Source organism: Astyanax mexicanus, chromosome 11 (assembly GCF_023375975.1).
Source record: "Astyanax mexicanus isolate ESR-SI-001 chromosome 11, AstMex3_surface, whole genome shotgun sequence".
In the NCBI taxonomy this organism is placed as follows: Eukaryota; Metazoa; Chordata; class Actinopteri; order Characiformes; family Acestrorhamphidae; genus Astyanax; species Astyanax mexicanus.
Genome location: NC_064418.1, coordinates 24,187,582 through 24,209,222, shown reverse-complemented (window position 1 = coordinate 24,209,222; position 21,641 = coordinate 24,187,582). Strand labels below are relative to the sequence as shown.

The 21,641-nt window shown below is 37.6% G+C and overlaps 2 protein-coding genes across 3 annotated transcripts; both read left to right on the top strand.

The window, feature by feature from the left end:
* The first annotated feature begins 372 nt into the window (after positions 1 to 372).
* Positions 373 to 6,796, top strand: LOC103038506 (otospiralin). Of its 2 annotated transcripts, none has more exons than XM_049485399.1 (4): positions 373 to 608; positions 2,644 to 2,736; positions 3,084 to 3,122; positions 4,636 to 6,796. In XM_049485399.1, exons 2-4 carry the CDS (start codon positions 2,673 to 2,675, stop codon positions 4,860 to 4,862), a joined length of 330 nt encoding a protein of 109 aa, XP_049341356.1. In that variant the 5' UTR covers positions 373 to 608; positions 2,644 to 2,672; the 3' UTR covers positions 4,863 to 6,796. The 2 variants fall into 2 exon arrangements, with proteins under 2 accessions (XP_049341356.1, XP_007255607.1); XM_007255545.4 differs by having other exon boundaries at positions 374 to 608; positions 2,641 to 2,736.
* Positions 6,797 to 9,591: 2,795 nt separating this feature from the next.
* Positions 9,592 to 20,219, top strand: ecrg4a (ECRG4 augurin precursor a). Its single transcript, XM_022663903.2, has 4 exons — positions 9,592 to 9,752; positions 13,718 to 13,765; positions 18,159 to 18,325; positions 19,600 to 20,219. Exons 1-4 carry the CDS (start codon positions 9,683 to 9,685, stop codon positions 19,747 to 19,749), a joined length of 435 nt encoding a protein of 144 aa, XP_022519624.2. The 5' UTR covers positions 9,592 to 9,682; the 3' UTR covers positions 19,750 to 20,219.
* Positions 20,220 to 21,641: the final 1,422 nt, after the last annotated feature.

Below are 21,641 nucleotides of genomic sequence, written 5' to 3'. Positions count from 1 at the left end.
ATGGAAATCAAAACTATTATAAAAGTTTGGGGTTAACTGCTAATGTTCCTTTGAACACAACTGTAGCCACTACTTTCCAACTCGTTGCCCTGCAATCTAGTGCTGTGGGACTTTATACTTGTGTAGGAAGCATTAACACTTTCAGCACTTGTCACTGAGCATTGATACTTTAACTTTCAATGTATAACTGCACAGCATTTTATTTTTTTATTTTTTCTGAATTTTCAGGGTTAGAGAAGATGTCTGGATTCTACTGGAAAATGAAATATTGTAGGACTCAGAGTAAATTCCAACACCTTCTGTCTGCAACTGTAGTGCCAAACTGTCTCCCAGTGTAACAGTCCCTCTGTATTATGTGGTTATTTTGGCGGTTTCTTCAGTCTGTGTTGTCAGTCGCTGGCGTTCAGTGCTGGACTGGCGTGAGGATGAGGAGTCTGGAGCTGCACTAAGAAACGGTGGCGCATCACAGTCCTGTGAAATGCAAACAAGGCATTTAGAGGAGTTGAAAGGAGGGGAACACAACTCCCTCAGGTCTTTATTACTGTAGATTACCTGGGTAAACTACATGACCTGTTTCTGATTCCTCATCAGCTGCCCAACACTTTCAGGTAAACATCTGTTATTATATTCTTCTCATAAATACTTATAAATACTCCTCAATTAGTTTTATTATTAGACACAGACAGATTGTATTATCATTTACTTTATTTGCAGCTGCCTAAAAAAGCATGATGCTGTGAATGGTTTGTAATGGAGTTCTTAACTTTGTATTGCACTATATAGATGTGTTTGGTATGACTGTATTTATTATGAAGCTCTATAGAGAGCATAAATTATGTATTTATGACGCAATAATTAAATATGTATGAATAGATAACGAAAGCAAATAAAACTGTGTGAGATATACTAAGATTTGGTTTAAGAGAGGGAAAATGTGCTGTATATATATTGTGCTTTAAATATATGTACATAAATTGATAAACAACACTCAACAATTGTCAACACATTATATGTGATATATATAAGCAGAGTATGGCATAAGATTCATGAATGTTTATTTACATATTATGTATTATTGTATATTGTATATATTATAATGTTCATATCAAGATCAGAAAAATGTTGTATTGGGGCTCCTGAGTGGTCCAGCAGACTAAGGCTCTGCCATTATGATCAGGAAATTGCTGATTTGAATCCTGGTCATGCAGCTTGCCTTCAGCAGCCAGAGTCCAAGAGAGCACAATTGGCCTTTTTTCTCTCCCAATCATTACTCTCTATGTAATGTTGGTCAGAGCACAAGTGTATGTTAGCTGATGTATCAGAGCCAGGTTGCTGCACTTTTCTTGATACTTTATTTAATAATGTTGCATCAGCATCCGTGGTAAAAGAGGCGGAGTCTGGCTTCACATGTATTGGAGGAGGCATGTGCTGGTCTATACTGTCCTGGTGTTGAGACAATGCTAGTGATAAGGGAAATACAGAGGGAATACAGCTGATTGGTTGGGATAATTGGCACAGCTAAATTGTGGGTGAAAAGTAGGATAAATTTAAGAAAAGACAAAAGAGTAAAAAATAGAATTGTATTGTATCAACTGGAATTGAGAAATCAACTTAAATGAACGACTGGTTTTAAGTCATACATTCTCAAATAAAAAAAAAAATAAAAAAATGTAGGCCTGCCACGAAAAATCCGCTACCAATTTATCCTACAATATGTGGACATGACTTCAAATATTGTTTCTGATTGTGATCATATCCATTGTGTTTCCTTAAATAATAATAATAAAAATAATAAACTACACTAGTATTTTAACTAGTCATGCATTCGACCAATGCATCAATAACAGTGTCTCACTCTGTACACTCAGAGCAGCCTGCAGCAGATAAAGAAAAATATATACATTTCCAAAATTGTTATTTATTAACATTTAAATGTTTATTGTAATTTAAAAGGGTATAATCACATGCTTCTGCTATTATCAATATTTCAGTGGAATAAAATGGTCACATGGTCACAATGGAACTACAGCTCTGGGAAATATTTAGAGGTCCCTTCAGTTTCTGAGTCAGTTTCTCTAATTTTGCTATTTAAAGGTATGTGTTTGAGTAAAATGAACATTGCTGTTTTATTCTATAAACTACAGACAACATTTCTCCCAAATTACAAATAAAAATATCGTCATTTAGAGCATTTATTTGCAGAAAATGAGAAATGGCTGAAATAACAAAAAAGATGCAGAGCTTTCAGACCTTAAATAATGCAAAGAAAACAATTTCATATTCATAAAGATTTAAGAGATTTAAAGAGATCAGAAATCAATATTTGTTGGAATAACCCTCGTTTTTAATCACAGTTTTCATGCATCTTGGCATGTTCTCCTCCACCAGTCTTACACACAGCTTTTGGATAACTTTATTTCACTCCTGGTGCAAAAATTCAAGCAGTTCAGTTTGGTTTGATGGCTTGTGATCATCCATCTTCCTCTTGATTATATTCCAGAGGTTTTCAATTTGGTAAAATAAAAGAAACTCATCACTTTTAGGTGGTCTCTTGTGTTTTTTCAGAGCTGTATATGTATGAAACTGTAGCATCATCATGCTATGCTTTTCTTGCTCAAACACTTTTATGCTTTTTCTCAGAAGAGCTACGTTTTTGCTGGCAGAGCTGCACAATGTCTGGTCTGTATGCTTCAGTGCTCCTCTGCATCGTGATTCTGAGTCCGGTCTCCAGAACAGGTATCTCTATTCCTTCTGCAGAACACATCTCTGGATGTGATTAGCATTCCGTGGGTTTTGGTTTCTGATTATTTAGACTGTGGGGCTGATCTGTTTCAGCTATCAGCTATCAAACAACGCCTGCAGCTGATCCAGCAGTCCAACATGCTCCTGTCTGTGGAGAAAAACTCATGGAGAAGTTTTTATTGAGATCATAGTTTAAGATTTGTCTTATTGGAGATGATGTTTGTCATGCAATATGTTCAAATATGCTCAAGTCTCTGAAGTCTGCATGTATCATTGTAATTACTGTTGAGTGTTGTGTTATTTACTCTCTCTCTCTCTCTCTCTCTCTCTCTCTGTTTCAGGAGCTGAGAGTGAGGAGAAGTCTGTTGGCTCGGATGAAGGTACACAGCGTGTACTTGTGTAGTTTGTAGTTCTGTGTTAGAACAGTTAGAGTAACAGTTAAAATCAGTACTTAAATGCATGGATTTGGAAAATGTATGGTTTTAATAGGTAACCGTGAGTGCATGCTTTTCATTATGGAAATGGCTTCTCATTTTTGTTAAATTTTTGCTGACCTACATGAACAAAGCACTCCAACAAACATCAAATGCTGTGAATCTGCTGCTGTCAGTTGAATATTGATTCCTAAACAATGGTGCAATGGTGGTGTTACTTCTAAAAATGTAGAATTTGTTACTGTAATGCACTCTAAAAAAACATTTTCGTTGTTACTGCTAAAAGTTTTACATTTTTACTGTGATACCTCTAAAATGAGAAATTTGTTACTGCATTTATAACTGTTTATAACTATTATCCACTCTGGAATTAGAGATTTTTCTGTTACTGCAGAAATCACAACGTTTAAAACTGTTTTCCACTCTAAAATGAGAAAAGTTTTTTTTGTTACTGCAGAAAAGATAAAAATTTAGAACTGTTTTCCACTCTGAAATGAAATAAAAAAAATTGTCACTGCAGAAAAGATAATATTTATAACGGTTTTCCACTCTAAAACAAGAGAAGTTTCTTTGTTACTGCAGAAAAGATCATGTTTATAACTGTTTTCCACTCTGAAATTAGAGAAGTATGTTTGTTACTGCAGAAAAGATAACATTTATAATTGTTTTCCACTCTGAAATGGGAGAAATCTCTTTGTTACAGCAGAAAAGATAACATTTATAATTGTTTTCCACTCTGAAATGGGAGAAATCTCTTTGTTACAGCAGAAAAGATAACATTTATAATTGTTTTCCACTCTGAAATGGGAGAAATCTCTTTGTTACTGCAGAAAAGAGGTTTAAAACTGTTTTCGACTCTGAAATTAGAGAAGTTTCTTTGTTTCTGCAGAAAAGATCATGTTTAGAACAGTTTTCCACTCTGAAATGAGAGAAGTCTGTTTGTTACTGCAGAAAAGATACTGTTTAGATTTGTTTTCCACTCTGAAATTAGAGACGTTTCTTTATTACTGCAGAAAAGATAATGATTATAATTGTTTTTCCACTCTGAAATGAGAGAAGTATGTTTGTTACTGCAGAAAAGATGTTTAAAACTGTTTTAAACTCTGAAACGAGAGAAATCTTTTTAATACTGCAGAAAAGATCATGTTTAAAACAGTTTTCCACCCTGAAATGAGAGAAATCTGTTTGTTACTGCAGCAAAGATCAGCAAAGAACTGTTTTCAACTCTGAAATGGGAAAAATTTCTTGTTTTTTTTGCAGAAATGTAATGTCTGTAACTGTTTTCCAGTTTTCTGCATAAGCGTTTATATTGTGATTGTGCTGTTCTGTTCACATAACCACTGTAATGGTTAACTGCATTGAATACAATTTTGATTTTCAGTTTAGCTGTATGAACACTGGTCTTCAGTAAAGTGTTGTATCTGAGTGCACAGTAAAGTTCCTCTTTGTTCTCTTACAGAACTACTGGATGAAAGGGGCAGTGAGGAGAAGCGTCTCATGCCCTACTGGAACATGAGGTCTTCAGACTTCTATGGCTGGGTGGAGGAGTTGAGAGCTCAGGCAGCTTATGATACACTACTGGATTTGGCAAGAACCTACTGGTCTCATTTTCCTGTTGCCAGTTATTTAGGTTATGACACCATTCCTGACCAAGAACATCAAGTAGAGAGTGAGGCAGATAAATAATGATGCCTGTGATCACTGAACTTTATTAATGTCACCATCTCTGTATAATATCAGTGTTTTTTGCATTTGTTGATATAAATTAGATTTCTTAATTTTTAAAGGAAAACATTCATTTAGAATAAATGTGTGAAAGATTGAAAGTCATTATGGATCAACCTCAACCTTAAAATTAAGCTACACCTCAACCTAAAACTAAAATTAACCTAAATCTTTACTTAATTCTAACCTTAACCTACATCTCATCCTAAACCTACGATTAACCTACTCCCTAAACTAAAGCTAAATTTAACCTACACCTCTACTTAATCCTAAATGATAACCTACACGTTTAATCTTTACTTCAACCTTAATCTAAACTTAACTTCCACCTCAACCCAGACCTACACCTCAAACTACAAACTATAAACTACACCTACTACATCTGAACCTAATTCAACTAATAAACTAATCCAAACTCCGTCTACTTCATTTAAACCTAATTCTAACCTTGATATAAACCTATACTCAAGTTAACTCTTGCTTTAAACTTAAACCATAACTATTTCTGCTTGTGTTTCCATCCACTGCTTTTTTTTTAGCGGCTCCACAACAGAGCATAAATGGCAAGTATGAATGTAGATGTAGTGACACTATTCTTTCAGTTCTTCCTCGAGTACATGGCAGACAGGATGAGTGTATTTGGTTAAACAGCTAATCCAGTGGACAGGAACATGGATCATGAATTCATAGTATGAATTAAAAATAAGCACAAATATCTTGCAATTAATGTGCAAATACTACATTAATACAGTCTTCTTTTCTGAGATCATATTGTTTGTCTTCTGGTGTATCGATGATGAATTGCAGCTGGAATTTTCAACGGGAGAAAAAAATAAGTCTGAATGTTTTTCTCATAAAGGCAACAATAAGCTCTTTCATGCTCTCAGTTATTGTCCATGTTGTCTCCGGCTCTTAAGGACCTACTTTCCCAGGGCTTCTTTAATTTTGATCCTTCCTGTTTTGCTTGTCTTTGTTAAGCAAGGAATCATTCTCAACTGTAGTGACAACTTCACAAGTGTTTAAGTCTTTGTGTAAAACTATGAATAAATGCATTGATTAATCCTCATAAATAGTGTGCAGAGAAATGTGTGGATTGTCATGGACTAATTCTGAAAATATATAATTTATTTCTTAAAATATTTTTCTGTTTTTTAAATCTGTAATGTCTTATAATTATAATGTCATCCTTTATAATGTGACCTTTCCAGTACCTGTAATATTTGCTTTATTCACATTTCCATCTAATACTCAATATCCACCATACTGTGGTAATTAAAATAAGTTACCTTATAGATAGTTACACTGTATGTTAATGTAATGTAACTGTAAAACAGCAGAGGTGTTGATCTGCACTGTCCTCTGTGTAAACTCCTCAAACGGGCCAGAGCCAGAGTGCAGGTGCAGACTTATTAACAATAAGCGGACAGTTTGGCCATTGGCAGCAGGCCAATAGACAGTAACAATAAGGAAGGCACCCAGCCTCTCTAAGTCTAGCCGTAAAAGTTGACAATTTCTCCATGTATGCCAGCCAACAGCTCGATAGCAAGACTGAGTCGCACTTGTCTTCCGAGAGGGAGTTATAGATAAGAGGTGATACAGCAAGTGTGGGGTCAACATGCCCCGGTCTCTTGAGGACGCTCAAAATTCTTTTTAATAAACAGTTCCTGACTCACTTGGGATACAATAAACCAAACTGAAGGGGGTTATGTAATGACGAGCAAGGTGGCGCTTGAAGCCCCACATGTGTCCCAGCCCACCGAGAATGTTCAAACTATTTTTTAATGTATAAAACCTTGTGTTTTTGACTCTGTAAGCTAGAAGACTTGTGGTTCTGAACTGCTTTGTAAGATTGAAACTACCTGCTAAATAAAGCTGTCTTCTCCTTTCTTTTACAACTGATTCCGTCTGTTCTTTAGTCTTAGTTTTATTTTCAACAAGTTGTATGCTTAGAGAACTTAGACAATTTTAGTAACCAGTGGTGAGCACCGGTTTCCTCTCGGGGGAACCATTCTAAGAGGCGTATTTAGACATGCCAATACCATTACCAAAGTTAACATTCAGCTTCTGCCAGAAAAATGCCTCCTCCAAGAAGCTGCAGCTAAATCAAGCCTGAAATCCAACTTACCGTTCCCAAAAACACTGTATTTCTGCACCACCACTGATAAACAAAAAATCTACTTTTATCCTGCAGGAAAATCACACAAAAAGCAAATATTCTTAAATACATGCTCATGTCTGAGATCTTTGAGGATCTGTTGCTCCTGTAAGGTTATCGTGACACAGTGAACCGAGACAGTGAACACTGATCACGTACAGGGGTTGGACAGTGAAACTGAAACACCTGTTATTTTAGTGTGGGAGGTTTCATGGCTCAATTGGAGCAGCCTGGTGGCCAATCTTCATTAATTGCACATTGCACCAGTAAGAGCAGAGTGTGAAAATGTTGCAATGCACACAACATTATGGGTGACATACCAGAGTTCAAAAGAGGACAAATTGTTGGTGCACGTCTTGCTGGTGCATCTGTGACCAAGACAGCAAGTCTTTGTGATGCACCAAGAGCCACGGTATCCAGGGTAATGTCAGCAATCCACTAAGAAGGACCAACCACATCCAACAGGATTAACTGTGGACCCAGGAGGAAGCTGTCTGAAAGGGATGTTTGGGTGCTAACCCGGATTGTATTCAAAAAACATAAAACCACGGCTGCTCTAATCACGACAGAATTCAATGTGCACCTCAACTCTACTGTTTCCACCAGAACTGTTTGTTAGGACAATAAATTATTGTGTTCTAAAACCAGGTGTTTTAGTTTCATTGTCCAACCCCTGTATGGTCTGTGGAGACACAAGATTGTTGGGTGTTGAGTGATGAGGAGTGATAAGCCAGTTCAGTTTGTGATGCAAATATTTGTAGTTGTTTACCTTGATCCTCTTCTTTTTTTTCTGACCAGAAAGAACTTTCTGTCATCAGGCTGCATTTCTGATTTGTTGCTGTGGTGAAGCACAATCTGACACATCTGTTTGAGTACAGAAGGTCTGTTGGAAGTGATCTGCTTTTACTGGCCTTGACAAACCTAAACAGTGGAAAAAATCACGCTGAGAAACTCAAACTCCAACAACACTGCCGGCATGTTTTTTTCACTACTGTGACAATTTCACTACTGTGATTTATTCTCTATATATCTTGTGGCTTGCAAAAGTATTTACACCCCTTGAACTTTTTCACATTTTGTCACTTTACAACCACAAACCTAAAGACCAACACAAAGTAGCAAATTATTGTGAAGTATAATAAAATGTAACATGTTTTTTAATTAAATAAAAATCTCAATATGTATCAATACCTTTGCTGCAATTACAGCTGCAATTCTTTTGGGCTGTATCTCTACCAGCTTTGTGTATTTAGAGACTGATATTTTTGCCCATTATTATTTGCTAACTAACTCAAGCTCAGCCAGGTTGGATGGAGAGCATCTGTGAACAGTAGTTTCCATGTCTTGCCACAAAAGCTCAATGCGATTTAGGTCTTTCAGGACTTTAACTGGGCCATTTTAATACATGAACATTATTTGATCTAAACCATTCCACTGTAGCTCTGGCTGTATATCTTATTTTCCAGTCTGAAGTGTTTTGAAGCTTTTTTTTTCCAGGATTGACCTGTATTAAGCTCCATCCATCTTCCCATTAACTCTGACCAGCTTCCCTGTTCCCGCTAAACAAAAGCATGATGCTGCCACCACCATGTTTCAAAGTGTGGATGGTGTGTTCAGGGTAATGAGCTATGTTATTTTTCAGTCACATAAAGCATTTTACATTTAGGCCAAAAAAACATAAACTTTGGTCTTTTTGGACTCATCACAGCACCTTCTTCCACATGTTAGCTCTGTCGCCTACATGGCACATAACAAACTGCGAAAGGCACTTCTTATGTATTTCTTTAAACCTTGGTTTTCTTCTTGCCAGATTTGTGGGGTGCACAACTTATAGCTGTCCTGTGGATAGATTCTCACACCTGTGCTGTGGATTTCTGCAGCTCTTCCAAAGTGACCATGGGCCTTTTGGCTGTTTCTCTGACCAGCAGCCTTGCTGTGCTCCAACATCGCTGCACCACGGGAGTAATGAAACCACGGCCAACTGTGGACTCTTGTGCAGGCATTTAACAGTGTCACAGTGTCAAGTGTGTATTGCCACAGCGCAGCCAATCGTAAAAAGATCAGGTCAGATCTGATTCTAATAAAGTTGTAAAAGGAATTCCTATTCATAACATAGGTAAAAGTGTAGATACTAGGGTTTTAAAGTCTGTAGTATAAAAGTAAAATTAGTTTGCAAAGTGCATGATACAAAGTGTGGAACAGGAAGCTTAGAAATTTTTATTACATTTTCCTGCAAGGTTTACTTTTTGGGGATTTTTTTGTTCATAAGTTTGTAGTTCAGCTTTCAGCTAGCTGTTTCTGACTTTTCATAAACTTATAAGTACTAAAAAACTGCTGCAGATCAGTTGCATGTGGAAAAATCCTTAAACCACGAACACACAGATGAACACAGCTCACACACACAGAGCCTTTCTGTAGAGTTTGGCTTGGTTTTCCAGTAATTCGCGATAAGCAGCCAGGCAGGCCAATTTCCACTGGAAATGTTTCCTGTGTGTGTATGTGGTTTCCTCTCTCTCTCTCTCTCTCTCTCTCTCTTGTTCACCCCCTTCATTGCTTTTGGACCCTCAGCTGCTCCAGTGAAGAAGAGCAGACTTACAGACAAGAAAAGGAAAGAAGCTCAGAGATCATGGTGCCGCCAAACCTTTACTTTCGGCTGTTTACTTTTCTTACCTTCCTGACTCTACTGGCTCTTTCAGGTAAACCTTCAAATTACCCACCTCTTTCTCTCTCTTTCTTTCTCTCTCTCTCTCTCTCTCACTCTCTCGTGCTGCTCAAATATATGTGCAATGTTCTCTATAATCCCCCAAAAAACTAACAAACTTGGGAAGAATTATGGAAACAGTAGATACACATGAATATATTCTGCTATGTGTAAACTCTTATTCATGGATTTTGGCTGTTAGTTTATTAGGTCTGTGAAACACATTTATCTCTAACTTCATGTTTATGTAAACTTTACCTTGGAAATATTGGAAATGTGTTTGCTTTTATTCCTGATGGTGTAATATATGTGGTGGATGAGACTAGGGTGAGATAATGAAGCAGCAGAAGAAGCTCAGTATAAATGATATGAGTAATTATCAGATCTCACAGCTGTAGTAAGGATGTCACAGTAGGTTGTCAGTAAATTAATTCTGAATTCTGTTGCTAGGATTTGCTGTCTTCTTTGCCCTCCTGACAGCTTTTAACCTTTTTCCTTTTCTAAGGACAATGTCCCACACAGAGTGAGTCATTCTTTTTCCGTAAAAAAAAATCCCTACTGGATGAGAGAGGCTGCACAGCATAGTCCTGCAAAAATATGTTTATTAACTTCAAATAAATAGCCATATATGAACCCTCTCTCCAAGTCAATTTTTATCTTTACTATTGGATAATAGTTAATTAAGTAGATGTCTTAATGAGTGATGAGTTTATGAGTTTAGTTTTAGTTTGTCACTCTTAAATGTTTCAGATCATCAAACTAATTTTAATATTGGTCAAAGACAACACAAGTTAACACAAAATGCAGTTTTTAAATAAAGGTTATTATTAAGGGAGAAAACTAATCAAAACCTACCTAAAAAGTGTTTTTGTCCCCCAGTTAAAACATTACTTGAAACTTCCCAGGAGTGGCCGGCTGACTAAAACTACCCCAAAAGAACAGAGACAACTCATTCAAGAGGTCACAGGGTTTCCCCCAGGATTTCCTTGAAGGTGCGGTGGCAGGACCCCCCGGTTGGGAACCGATAATTTATATCATGTTAATGATATCACGATATAACACAATTACACATGTTTCCAGTTATTTTCTTTATTTCCAACTGTCACTGAAAAATGCCCACTTAAAACAAAAAGTTGCAAAAAGTAGGTTTCTTTAAAATAAATCCTTATTGTTCTTTTTTCAGATACGGTAAACGTAAAAGTGTGCAACACAAAATGTTAAATTATACATATCAATATCTTTAATCTTTAATTTAATTACAATAAAATGTTTACTGGACCGTGAAAACAAATGCATGACAGAGCTGTTCTAGGGTGCCTCTATTCTAGGGCCCTACATCCTTGCTTTATGACAGCTCCAGAAACAGAAACATAGCGTGATTTTCACTCCACCAGGTGAGTGAGCCTGAGTGGACACCTGCGTAAGTTCAAGCTGTTTAATCACTGTTTAATTCATCTCTCTCTCGCGCGCGCGCATTATGTTTCAGTCTCTCTCTCTCTCTCTCTCTCTCGCATTATGTTTCAGTCTCTCTCTCTCGCTATTTACAGGCGCGCTCTCGCTCTCTCTCTCGCGTTATGTTTCAGTCTCTCTCTCTCGCTGTGTCCTATACTCACACTCTCTCTCTCGCGCGCGCGTTATGTTGGCACTGCATGACTAACTACCGATTTCCACCCCCGAAGTTCAACACATGGCTGACGGAATTATTCCCCCCTAAATTTAGCTCCGGCAAATTTAAGACATTTTGGTTGAAATTTTAAGACAAAATAAGACTTTTCAAGGCCTTATTTGACAAAAATGAAATTTAATACCATTTAAGACTTTTTAAGGACCCGCGGCCACCCTGCTACATGTGCAGGACTGGAACACAGCTGTGCGTTTAGGAATTACGGCTAGAGAAGCCCTCACCTGTAGCCTCCCGAAATAGATGCAACATGCGAAACCAGCCGTGTTGTGTAGGCTACGTCTACAACATATTACCGATATAACCCTTGAACAATGTTCAACAACTTGTTCACAAATATAAAAAAACATCATTTCAGCGCCACATACCTCGGATTCAGTTGTCCAGTTTGAAGAACGAAGGCGTGGCGGACCGCCGCACTGAAATGAACGTGGCGGAAACCCTGCAGGTCACAAAAAAACCCCACAATATCCAAAGAACTGCAGGCCTCACTTGTCTAAGTTTAGATCAGCGTTCATGACTCCACCATAAGAAAGAGACTGGGTAAAAATGACCTGCATGGCAGAGTGTCAAAGTGAAAACCACTGCTGAACAAAAAGAACATTAAGGCTCGTCTCAATTTTGCCAGAAAACAAACATCTTTTAAAAAAAGCTGAATTTTTAGAACGTGTGTGAATTTGTCATAAAAGTAAAAGTAAAAAGGATATGGTGCATCAGGGCCTGGAAGACTTGCTGTGATAAATGGAAATAAGAAATCTGCTTTCTACCAAAAGATCCTGAAGGAGAATGCCCTGCCATCTGTTCGTGATCTCAAGCTAAAAACAAACTTGGGTTCTGCAGCAGGACAATGATCCAAAACACACCAGCAAATCCACCACTGAATTACTAAAGAAAACAAAGGGAAGACTTTGGAGTGGCCTAGTCAAAGTCATATTTAAATGCTGTGACAGGACCTTAAAAAAGCAGTTAATGCTGGAAAACCCTCCAATGTGACTGAATTACAACCATTCTACAAAGATGAGTAAGAAAAATGCTGTGAAATCGCAAATGCTTGATTGCAGTTGTTGTTACTAAGGGTGACCCAACCAGCTGTTAGGTTTAGGGGAAAACACATTTTCAAAAAGGCCTAATAATAACTAGATTGCAGTTCCTACAGAAACTGCGAGTGTGATTGCAGTGCTGGCAGGGGCAGGGGTGTAGCAGCAAATTCTGGGCCCTGTACACCCTCTATGTTAATGGGCCCCTATCCATGCCAGTAAACAAAGGAAAGTGAGCGAAAAAAAAATCAGGATTTTCATGGGCCCCTCTCCCTACTCGGGCCCTGGGTAGTCAGGTCCACTTTTCCCCCCACTACCACGCCCATGGGCAGGGGTACCCAAACTTTTGACCCGTGGCTCCATTACACACAGTACTGGAGTTCTAGCTGCCGTCCTTCGATCTAGCTGCCATCCTCCGATGGCCCCATTCATTCCTATGGGGCCACTTCGTACGACAATAGTACGAAATCCGTACGTCGTAAGGTTTCGTGACGCATATTTTTGGAAAGAGCTCAATAAGTTCTACAGGTCCACAATTGGTTTCATCTTAGTATCTCAAAAATTGTGACGTACACGGCCTTGCAAAGTTCTGCCCATTCATTTTCAATGGGCAAAAAAGCGCACACTTACGAAGTTTTTACGAAAAACATAAGTCCGATCGGAAAGCTGTATACAAGCCCACCATTCCCGATAAGGACGCACGTTTTGTCTTTTGAACGAAGTCGATATCTCGAAAACTGCGGCACTAGTTAACCGGACAAAAAACAGATTGCAGCATACTGCAATCACACTAATAATTTTCCTCCCTTAATAATAAAAACCTTAATTTAAAAACTTCATGTTGTGTTTACTGGTGTTGCCTTTGATTAATATGTTTGATGAACTGGTAGGGCATGATATGGTTAATGTTAAAAAAAGTTCTCCAAATAAAAAAAAAGAAAGAAAGAAAGACAGAAGTCCATATATGGTTTTCATTGGAAATGCTCTGATCAAACACATCTGTAACCAACCTCTGCTACTTTCCCTCAACGCTCGTCTCAGTGTTGTGATGTAGTCAGTATGCAGTTGATGAATGTGCCCTGTGTGTGTGAGTTTTTTTTTGGAAGCTGCACTAGTAAACAGTGGAAAAATACTGCAAGTTAATGGACTCAAATTACAGCTTTATAGAGGGCCAGTGATTTATCTCAGAGATGATGCTGAGTGTGTAAAACCAATTCTGTTCCATTCATAAATATTTTCCAGATGTCTCCAGTGAGAGCATGCTGCATAAAATTCTGAAGAAGAGAGAAGGTAACTAAGTTCAGTTACAATGCTTTATTTTGTTTGTTTACTTTTTCTGCTCTGCTGTTAAACTGTTTACCCACAACCATAATCCTTAAACCACTAACGGTACCCCAATACCTTAAATCATAGACTGTATATAAGTTAAGCGTGGACAGCGCGACAGGGGGTGAAAAGTGAAGCCACTCTTACGCCCTCTGGGGGCTGACTCCAGGACAACGTTTAACCCCACCTATTTCCATTCAACTGAATGAGAGATGGCAGAATCTTTAATCTAAAATTACACATCCTGGATTTTTTTTTTGGAAATTGGGTTCTGTACATTCTGCAAACCCTCCTCCTGTGTTAATAACCCCCAGTGTTTTTCTTTACAGTTAATACGTTTTATAGAAGTTATTGTGTGATATTTAAAGGGGTGTGGCGATGTGGTGACTGACAACTGTTAAAAATTACACTTCTGAAGTAAAGCAATAGCTTGTTCAGCAGTTAACTGTAGTAACAGAACCTCAGGGAAACGTTCTCTGCAGTTTTTTCGGTAAATTGATTATTTCCATCCATCAATTCATTAGTGTTAAAACTTTGTTCTTCTCCCTAATTTTAGTATTTAGGTTCGGTTTTTAACCTTGCGTTAGGTACTTAACGCTAGCTAACTAGTTGACTAGGCTAGCCAACTCAGGTTAGCTAAGTTAAGTAACTTGTTAATGACGGTGAAACGCAAAGAGAAATTGAGGGCGAGTATTAAAATATTTCACGGGTTTGGGCAGTCACACGGCCCCGCCTCCCATCTCTGCTGCGCCAGTTCTGGCACCAAAAGACCACTGAAGTCGTGCGTAATTCTGTAGTGCTCGTACGGCTTCCGTGTCTAAGCGTTTTTTTCCTATGAGAAAAATGAATAGGGTTTTTAAAAACCTGCCTGTATCACATTCTGTGGTAAATAGATCTGTTTAGATCCCTGTACGTTTTATTCTGTGTACATTTTACTTCTGAACATCACTGGATCCTCTGAATTTCGAGATCGTTTAAGAGTTGTAATGAGAAAAATGCTAACTTAAGATAATGCTACAGCGGAGTGAACTGACCTTCCAGCCCAGCTTCAGAGATTAGCAGGGGACTGTTTTCGGCGTAACACCAGAGAACTCCGGCCGTAAGTTAGGAGCATTTTACACACAGCTGAGCCTAATAATGAACTTACTGCCCTTACTGAGGAGAGCTGAGAGTGTCACAGCATAAAATCACTAAAACAGGTCAGTGATACTCCAGAACCAGCTGTAACACGTTTTAACATTTACCCTCTTAATTATGCAGTGAAATAAATAGGTGGTTCTGGTTGGTTGTCGCCTCAGTGAGGGCAGGTAGTTAGTTGATTAGTTGATTAGTTAGTTGATTATTTGGGTCAGGTTTTGTAATTAGTATAAACTAATGACCGTAATTAAATACTAAACCTGCAGAGACACGCTGCTGAACTGAGAGCCATTTTCACTTATTATCTGCCTTTTAAAGCTCTAACACAGACTACACTGCTCTACACCACACTGCTCAACATTACTGAAAGAGTTTTCACCTGTTTAAATGCTTTAATGATCCTCTGTGAAGAAGCATAATAATCCAAAACGTGATCTGACAGTAGTACACTGTTGTTATGCAGAATCCAGTCCGGGGTCATTTCCAGCCTCTGTGCTGTGATGTTATGCATTAGCTTAAAGTTAGCATTTTTCTAATTACTACCCTTAAACGATCTCGAACTTCTGAGGATCTAGTGATATTCAGGAGGTAAATGTACACAGAATAAAATGTACAGGGTTCTTAACATATTTATTTACCACAGAATGTGACAGAGGCCAGTTTTTAAAAAGCCCATTCAAATTCCGTATTTACTTGAAACGTTTAGACACGGAACCCCAAATATGGGCATAAACAACATGGCGCCGACTACAAAATGACGACACGACTTCAGTGGTCTATTTGCCTCTACTGCGCAAGCGCACACAAGATGTCAGCTTCCATTTCAGCCATATTTTGGCTTCAAAAAGCCGTAATAAAAGTGAATGGGGACGTCCTGTCCATACTTACATACAGTCTATGCCTTAAACCTTAACACTAAATGCATACCTGTCAAGTCTCCCGTTTTGGCCGGGAAACTACCGTATTTTACTCCTCTTTCCCGCCGTCCTCCCGTATTAGTATTTTCCCGTAAATTTCCCGTATTATACTAAATAAAAAAATATATAGGCCACAGGCGACAATGCACTGACCGCTGTGTGTCTCTTAACCAATCGTGGTGACGGTTCAAGTAGAAAGTCCCGCCTTTCAGGAGAAACAGCCAATCAGCTAGCTGGTTTTGCGGAGCGCAGTTTATGTGCGGGAAGCCCCGCCCCTCCCCTCGCTGTGAGTTCAGGCAGCTAGTCGGAGCAGCTGTCGTTAAAACTAATCTGGATATACGAGATTTTTCTAAAAGAAAGGTAATTAACCATGTAAACTGTGATGAGATTGTTTCTGATAGCTGGTTTAAAAGACTCTTCTCTGAATCAAAACATAAATTAAACCCACTGTGTGTTTAATAAAATACAGCTTGTGACTCAGTTAGCTTAACTTTAGAATTAGCTAGATAGATATTCAGGGTTTGAGAAAAATCTACACATATATATATATATATATATATAATGCCCTGCCCTGATGTGCCTGATCAGCCAATAACTATCATTTCCAAACTCTATTAGTTCAGGGCTAGTTTTAGGGTTTGTTAGAATTTGTTTAAATCTCAAGTATTGTGGTAATGTATTATAATGTAATGTAATGTATTATTTAGAAGGGGTAGAAGAGATGGTTGAGCTGGAGAGAGAGAAAATGTGGAGAGGGCTGAAATTAACTGAACTGATCAGGAGTGGACTGAACGATAGAAAGAAGTATTATTGAGAGATTATTAATTGTGTAGGCCCCTTAGGACTATTATTTACTTATGGAATATATCTGATCCATGCCCTTTTTGTAAATTTGTGCACCCTTCAATTTCAATTTTAAATATATATATATATATATATATATATATATATATATATATATATATATATATATATAAAATTATATATATATATATATATATATATATATATATATATTTTTTTTTTTTTTTTTTTTTTTTCCTCGTTTGGGCTGTTGGGGCGGCGGAAAAAATCCCTTATTTTTAAGTCCAAAACTTGACAGGTATGTAAATGCTAAAGCCTAACCCTAACTACTAAGCTTTACCTTAAACCTTAACCCTTATATTCCTTTTAAGTATTGTTTAAAATGGAACCAAACTGGAAATATTACAATATCAAATTTTGCAGGGACTACTGTCTTGTCTTAGAATGCTCTCCTGCATTAAATATGGGTGTTAAAATGCCAGATAGCCAGATGCTGCTGGTTACTATCATTACCACTCATTGCACTGTCCACTTTGGGTGGTAATGCCCTGTATAGAGCATTCCTGGTACACATGTGACACTGTAGATTGAGAATTGTTAAATGCCCATATTGTTAAATGTCCAACTTCAGAAATGGAATGTCTCATCTATCTGACACACGACTGAATGATGACTGAAGGTAAATGTGTGGCATAGGTTCATTGTCAAGTCAAGTCAGGTAGTTTTATCGTCAGTACTGCATATCGTGGCTGCCCAATGAAAAACTCTCTATTTATGTCGATTTTTAAGATTACTACATTATTTTAACAAACCAACAGTGCCTTATACTGTGTTCACATTTGTTGATGTATGGACCAATAGAATTTCTCCAAAATTACCTTAAATAAACTGTTTTACATTGACTTCCATTGAAAGCTGAGGTTTTATCTCTCTCCTGAAAATATGCTGTTTTGGAGATTGGACAGCGACAATATGTACAGGACATACAGAATATTGAAATGTGTTACTTTCCTTCACAAAACCACAGCAAAAAAAAACAAAGTGATAGTTGAAAAAAGTACAACTAAATAAAAAGATAAATAATTTAAGATTGAAATAGACACTAACCATGGTCACAAATGTAGACACACATGAGACAAGAGACACAAGACAATAGTGCAATATAAGAGTGTATCAGTTAGGTATGTGTGGGGGATTAAAGAGGGAATTACAGTACCAGTATAAACTGAACCCATATAAACAGTAGTGCAAATATAGAGATATAAAAGCTTAAAGCTGGTAAAGTGAACGAGTGAATACATTTTTTTAAGGTCACAGTTGTAGGGGAGAATTAAAGTGAGTATTACAGTGCAAGTATAAGCACTAGTAGTGCAGGTATGATGTGTACGCAGGGTTTTTTTCTTTGAGAGGTGGGAGTTGTATAAGTCCTGAAGTGCACAAATGTAGCCCTGGTTGTTTTATGGGTGTAATCTGACTATCATTATCCTTTCTCCCACTAGTGGAGGATGAGGTGAAGCCAGCAGCAGCAGCAGTGGCAGTGCCTTCTTCCAAAGCTAAGCAGTTCCTGACTTCTCTACAGAGACCTAAGAGAAACCTGTGGGACCGGAGCCGTCCTGATGTGCAGCAGTGGATCCAGCAGTTCATGTATATGGGTTATGATGAGGCGGTGAGTGCTGTAAAGGGAGTAGAGGGAAATTCTTAAGACATTAACATGGACTCAGTTACCTACACTGCCCTCCAAAAGTGTTGGAACAGTGAGGCCAATCATTTTATTTCTGCCGCAGACTGAAAACAATTGGGTTTGACAATAAAAGATGAATAATTAGCTAGAAGGAAGGAAAAGTTGTAGTTTGTTCAGAGTACAAGTGCAGAGACATGCCTGAGAAATTAAAGAGATAAAGTATTTCGGACTGATTAGATAAAGATGAACCTTTGCCAATGTGGTGGAAAGCCTAGAGTTTGGAGAAAGAACCATGACAAAAACACAAAACCTCATCTGTACAACACAGTGGAGGTAGTGTCTTAGCTTGGGGTTGCATGACTTCTGGAATGGCATTCATCTTTAATAATGTACAATGAGCACAGTAGTGTGCAGAAGTTTTGTCTGTATATTTAAAAAAAAAAAGATGAAACCGATTGGGGGATCCTTCCCAGCTTCCCTACTAGCCCACCGCGCTCCGCAAAGCCAGCAAACTGATTGGCTGTTTCTCCTGAAAGTTGGAACTCTCTCCCTGAACTGACACCATGATTAGTGTTACGACATTTTCCATTCACACAGTGCTTAGTGGTCTGTCTCCTCATTAATAATACAGCTGAGCGAAACAATTCGAGGCTACTGAAAAATCATTTGAGGCAAAGCCCCGGAAGCCCAGGCCGGGCGACGCCCCTGGATATTTATATGAGAGAGCTAATTAATTCTGTGGTTGAACAGTAGTAGCATACTGTGTTGCATATGGTGTTTAGGCCTCCTGATGTGATACAGGACTTCTCTCATGCCCTCTAGTGGCTGACTGTAGTACAACCTCTGCCTCAACCAATCCAATGAAAGTAAAAAGGGCAGAATGGAAACTATTTTTCCTGTAAAACATTTTTAGTTAGAAGAACATTTACTTAAACATCTTTCAAGTTTTCTGAATGCTCTTAGAACTTTTTATTTAACGCTTTTAAATGTTCTGAAAACGTCACTGCAATGTCACTTGCTCAATCACAATGTTTTAATTTTTAGTTTTTGGAATGTTACTTGTAGATTTCCATTATGCAAGTATTTTGTCTAGCTGGGAACGTTATGTGAGACAAGTTGTGATGCAAACCAATATTATGTCACATGTTTTTAGAAACTTCTAGGAACATTATTTCTGTGCCTGCATGAGCCAAATTGATTACTGGACATGCAATAAGCCTGAGGACACATATTTATCTGAATAAACATTGTGTTTTCAGAGGCTGGAAACTGATCTGGCTTATTGGATGGACCAGGCCCGTGGGAGTGATCCAGCACGGCAGCATCACTATGACGAGAATTCCCCCATGGGCCCTCGGTACGCCTCTCATTACAGACATGGAGCAGACGTCAACTACGACTACTATTAACTCCATATTCCCTTCAGATTCCATAAACTGAATGCAACTCTACCAGTGAACACAGTCACTTCTGTAAAAGCAATACCACACTCTCTCTTTTTATTCCCTCACCTGATGGATGTCTATGAGGTTTATTATTTGTTCCTGGGCTGAGAAAAGCTACAGAGGATTTTTCCTTTTTACATTTTTTTGTATATCATATCTTATATCATGGACATTTTTTTTTACTTTTGTGCTAGAGCTACGAAGCTAATGGAGCTAAAACACATTAGACGTTAGTCACACAAATCTTTTTTTCAACAAATAAGTGATTAAAAACTTTCCTCAGTGCTCTCAAGCCAATCCTGAGTTTAAGTCTTGCATATTTTCCCATGTCCTTTTACATCTACCATATACATAAAACATTATGCCTTATTAAACATAATGCCAATGTTAAAATGCTAAATGTATAAATAAAAATAATCAAAGTGTGATATTTACATCTGTGTTGTTATTTTGTATGTTATACATTAGGTATTGGATAAAAGCAGTTTGACCAGTGAGTGATGTAGGTGCACAAGCTACAAAACTGGTTAAAACAGGGCACAATAAACTTTTTTTTTTTACCAAAATTTTCAAATTACATAAGTTTTTGGTGTTATATTAAACTACTGTATTGTTCGCACTATAAGACGCACTTAAAATTCTTACATTTTCCCAAAAACTTTCGCGTTAAAACAAGCTACTTGGCACGAACCCCTAGTTTATATAATCCTGGCTTCCCGGAACACTCAGAGTTCCTCAGTGAACACAACTGGGAATTAATTTATTTACTGTAACAGTACACTGTTACTTTTGATAATGAAAATGAAAATAAAAGGAATCTGAGTAATATTTTTTACACTCATTTTGACGCAGGACACACATTTATCTATGTGTGTGTGTGGGGGGGGGGGGTGGGGGGGTTGTTTGGCCATTTGTGCACGTGTGTCCCACTGTACCTCGAATTACTGCAGCAAAAAAAAAAAACCTTTTTGTTATTTTGCATCTTCTTCAGTTAATCTGGTTCAACTCCTCTACATTACGTATGACGTGTGTGACAGACTCTGAAGGGAATTGCCAAATAAAAGTATTTAAAGTTGTATTCCTTGAATTTGTGGGAATCAGCAATAATCACAAGTTAGGAACTTAGCTTAGGCTGAATTTGTGTGTTTGACAATTTCATATTAGCTGGTGCTTAGTCTTTAACAATTAACATCAGAGCTTACAAAAAAAAAGAGAAAATTATTTCAGTTTTCAAAATAACCACAAGGGGGACCCAATGACCACAATATTACCCAAATTCATTAGTGAAGTGCTACTGAAATCTTAAACATGGACATCTTACTGCCTTATCAAAATTCTCAACCTTTCTTTATTGTCCTTTTAAATAATTCCTACTTTAAAATAAATATAAACTTACCCTTATTGTTTTACAAAGATTCTTATTTAGTTAAACATAAACTTCTTATTTATTTTCAGACAGCTGGTAACCTTGTTTAATGTGTTTCAAACAAAGAAACTACCATGTAAAACATGAAATACTCTCTTTTCATATAAGACTTTTACTCTGTAGTCGTGCTCTTGTAATATGTGTAACTACAGTCCGGAGGACTAATAGCTTGGCTAATAATACTGTCAATCATTTTTCATGCATCAGCCAATCATACAACAGAGATCAACTGTCAAACATTTCTTCCAATCATTTCTTTCACTTTTACATTAAAAGTGTGAAGTACCTGTCTATCATTTTGTGCATCAGCCAATGGTTTAAAGGAATTTGAAAAAGGTGATAAGTATTTCTCATATACGTAGCAGTACCTTATCTTCATTTCAGGGCACAGTATTCAAAGTGAAAAAGTCTTAGGTATTATCATGACTTT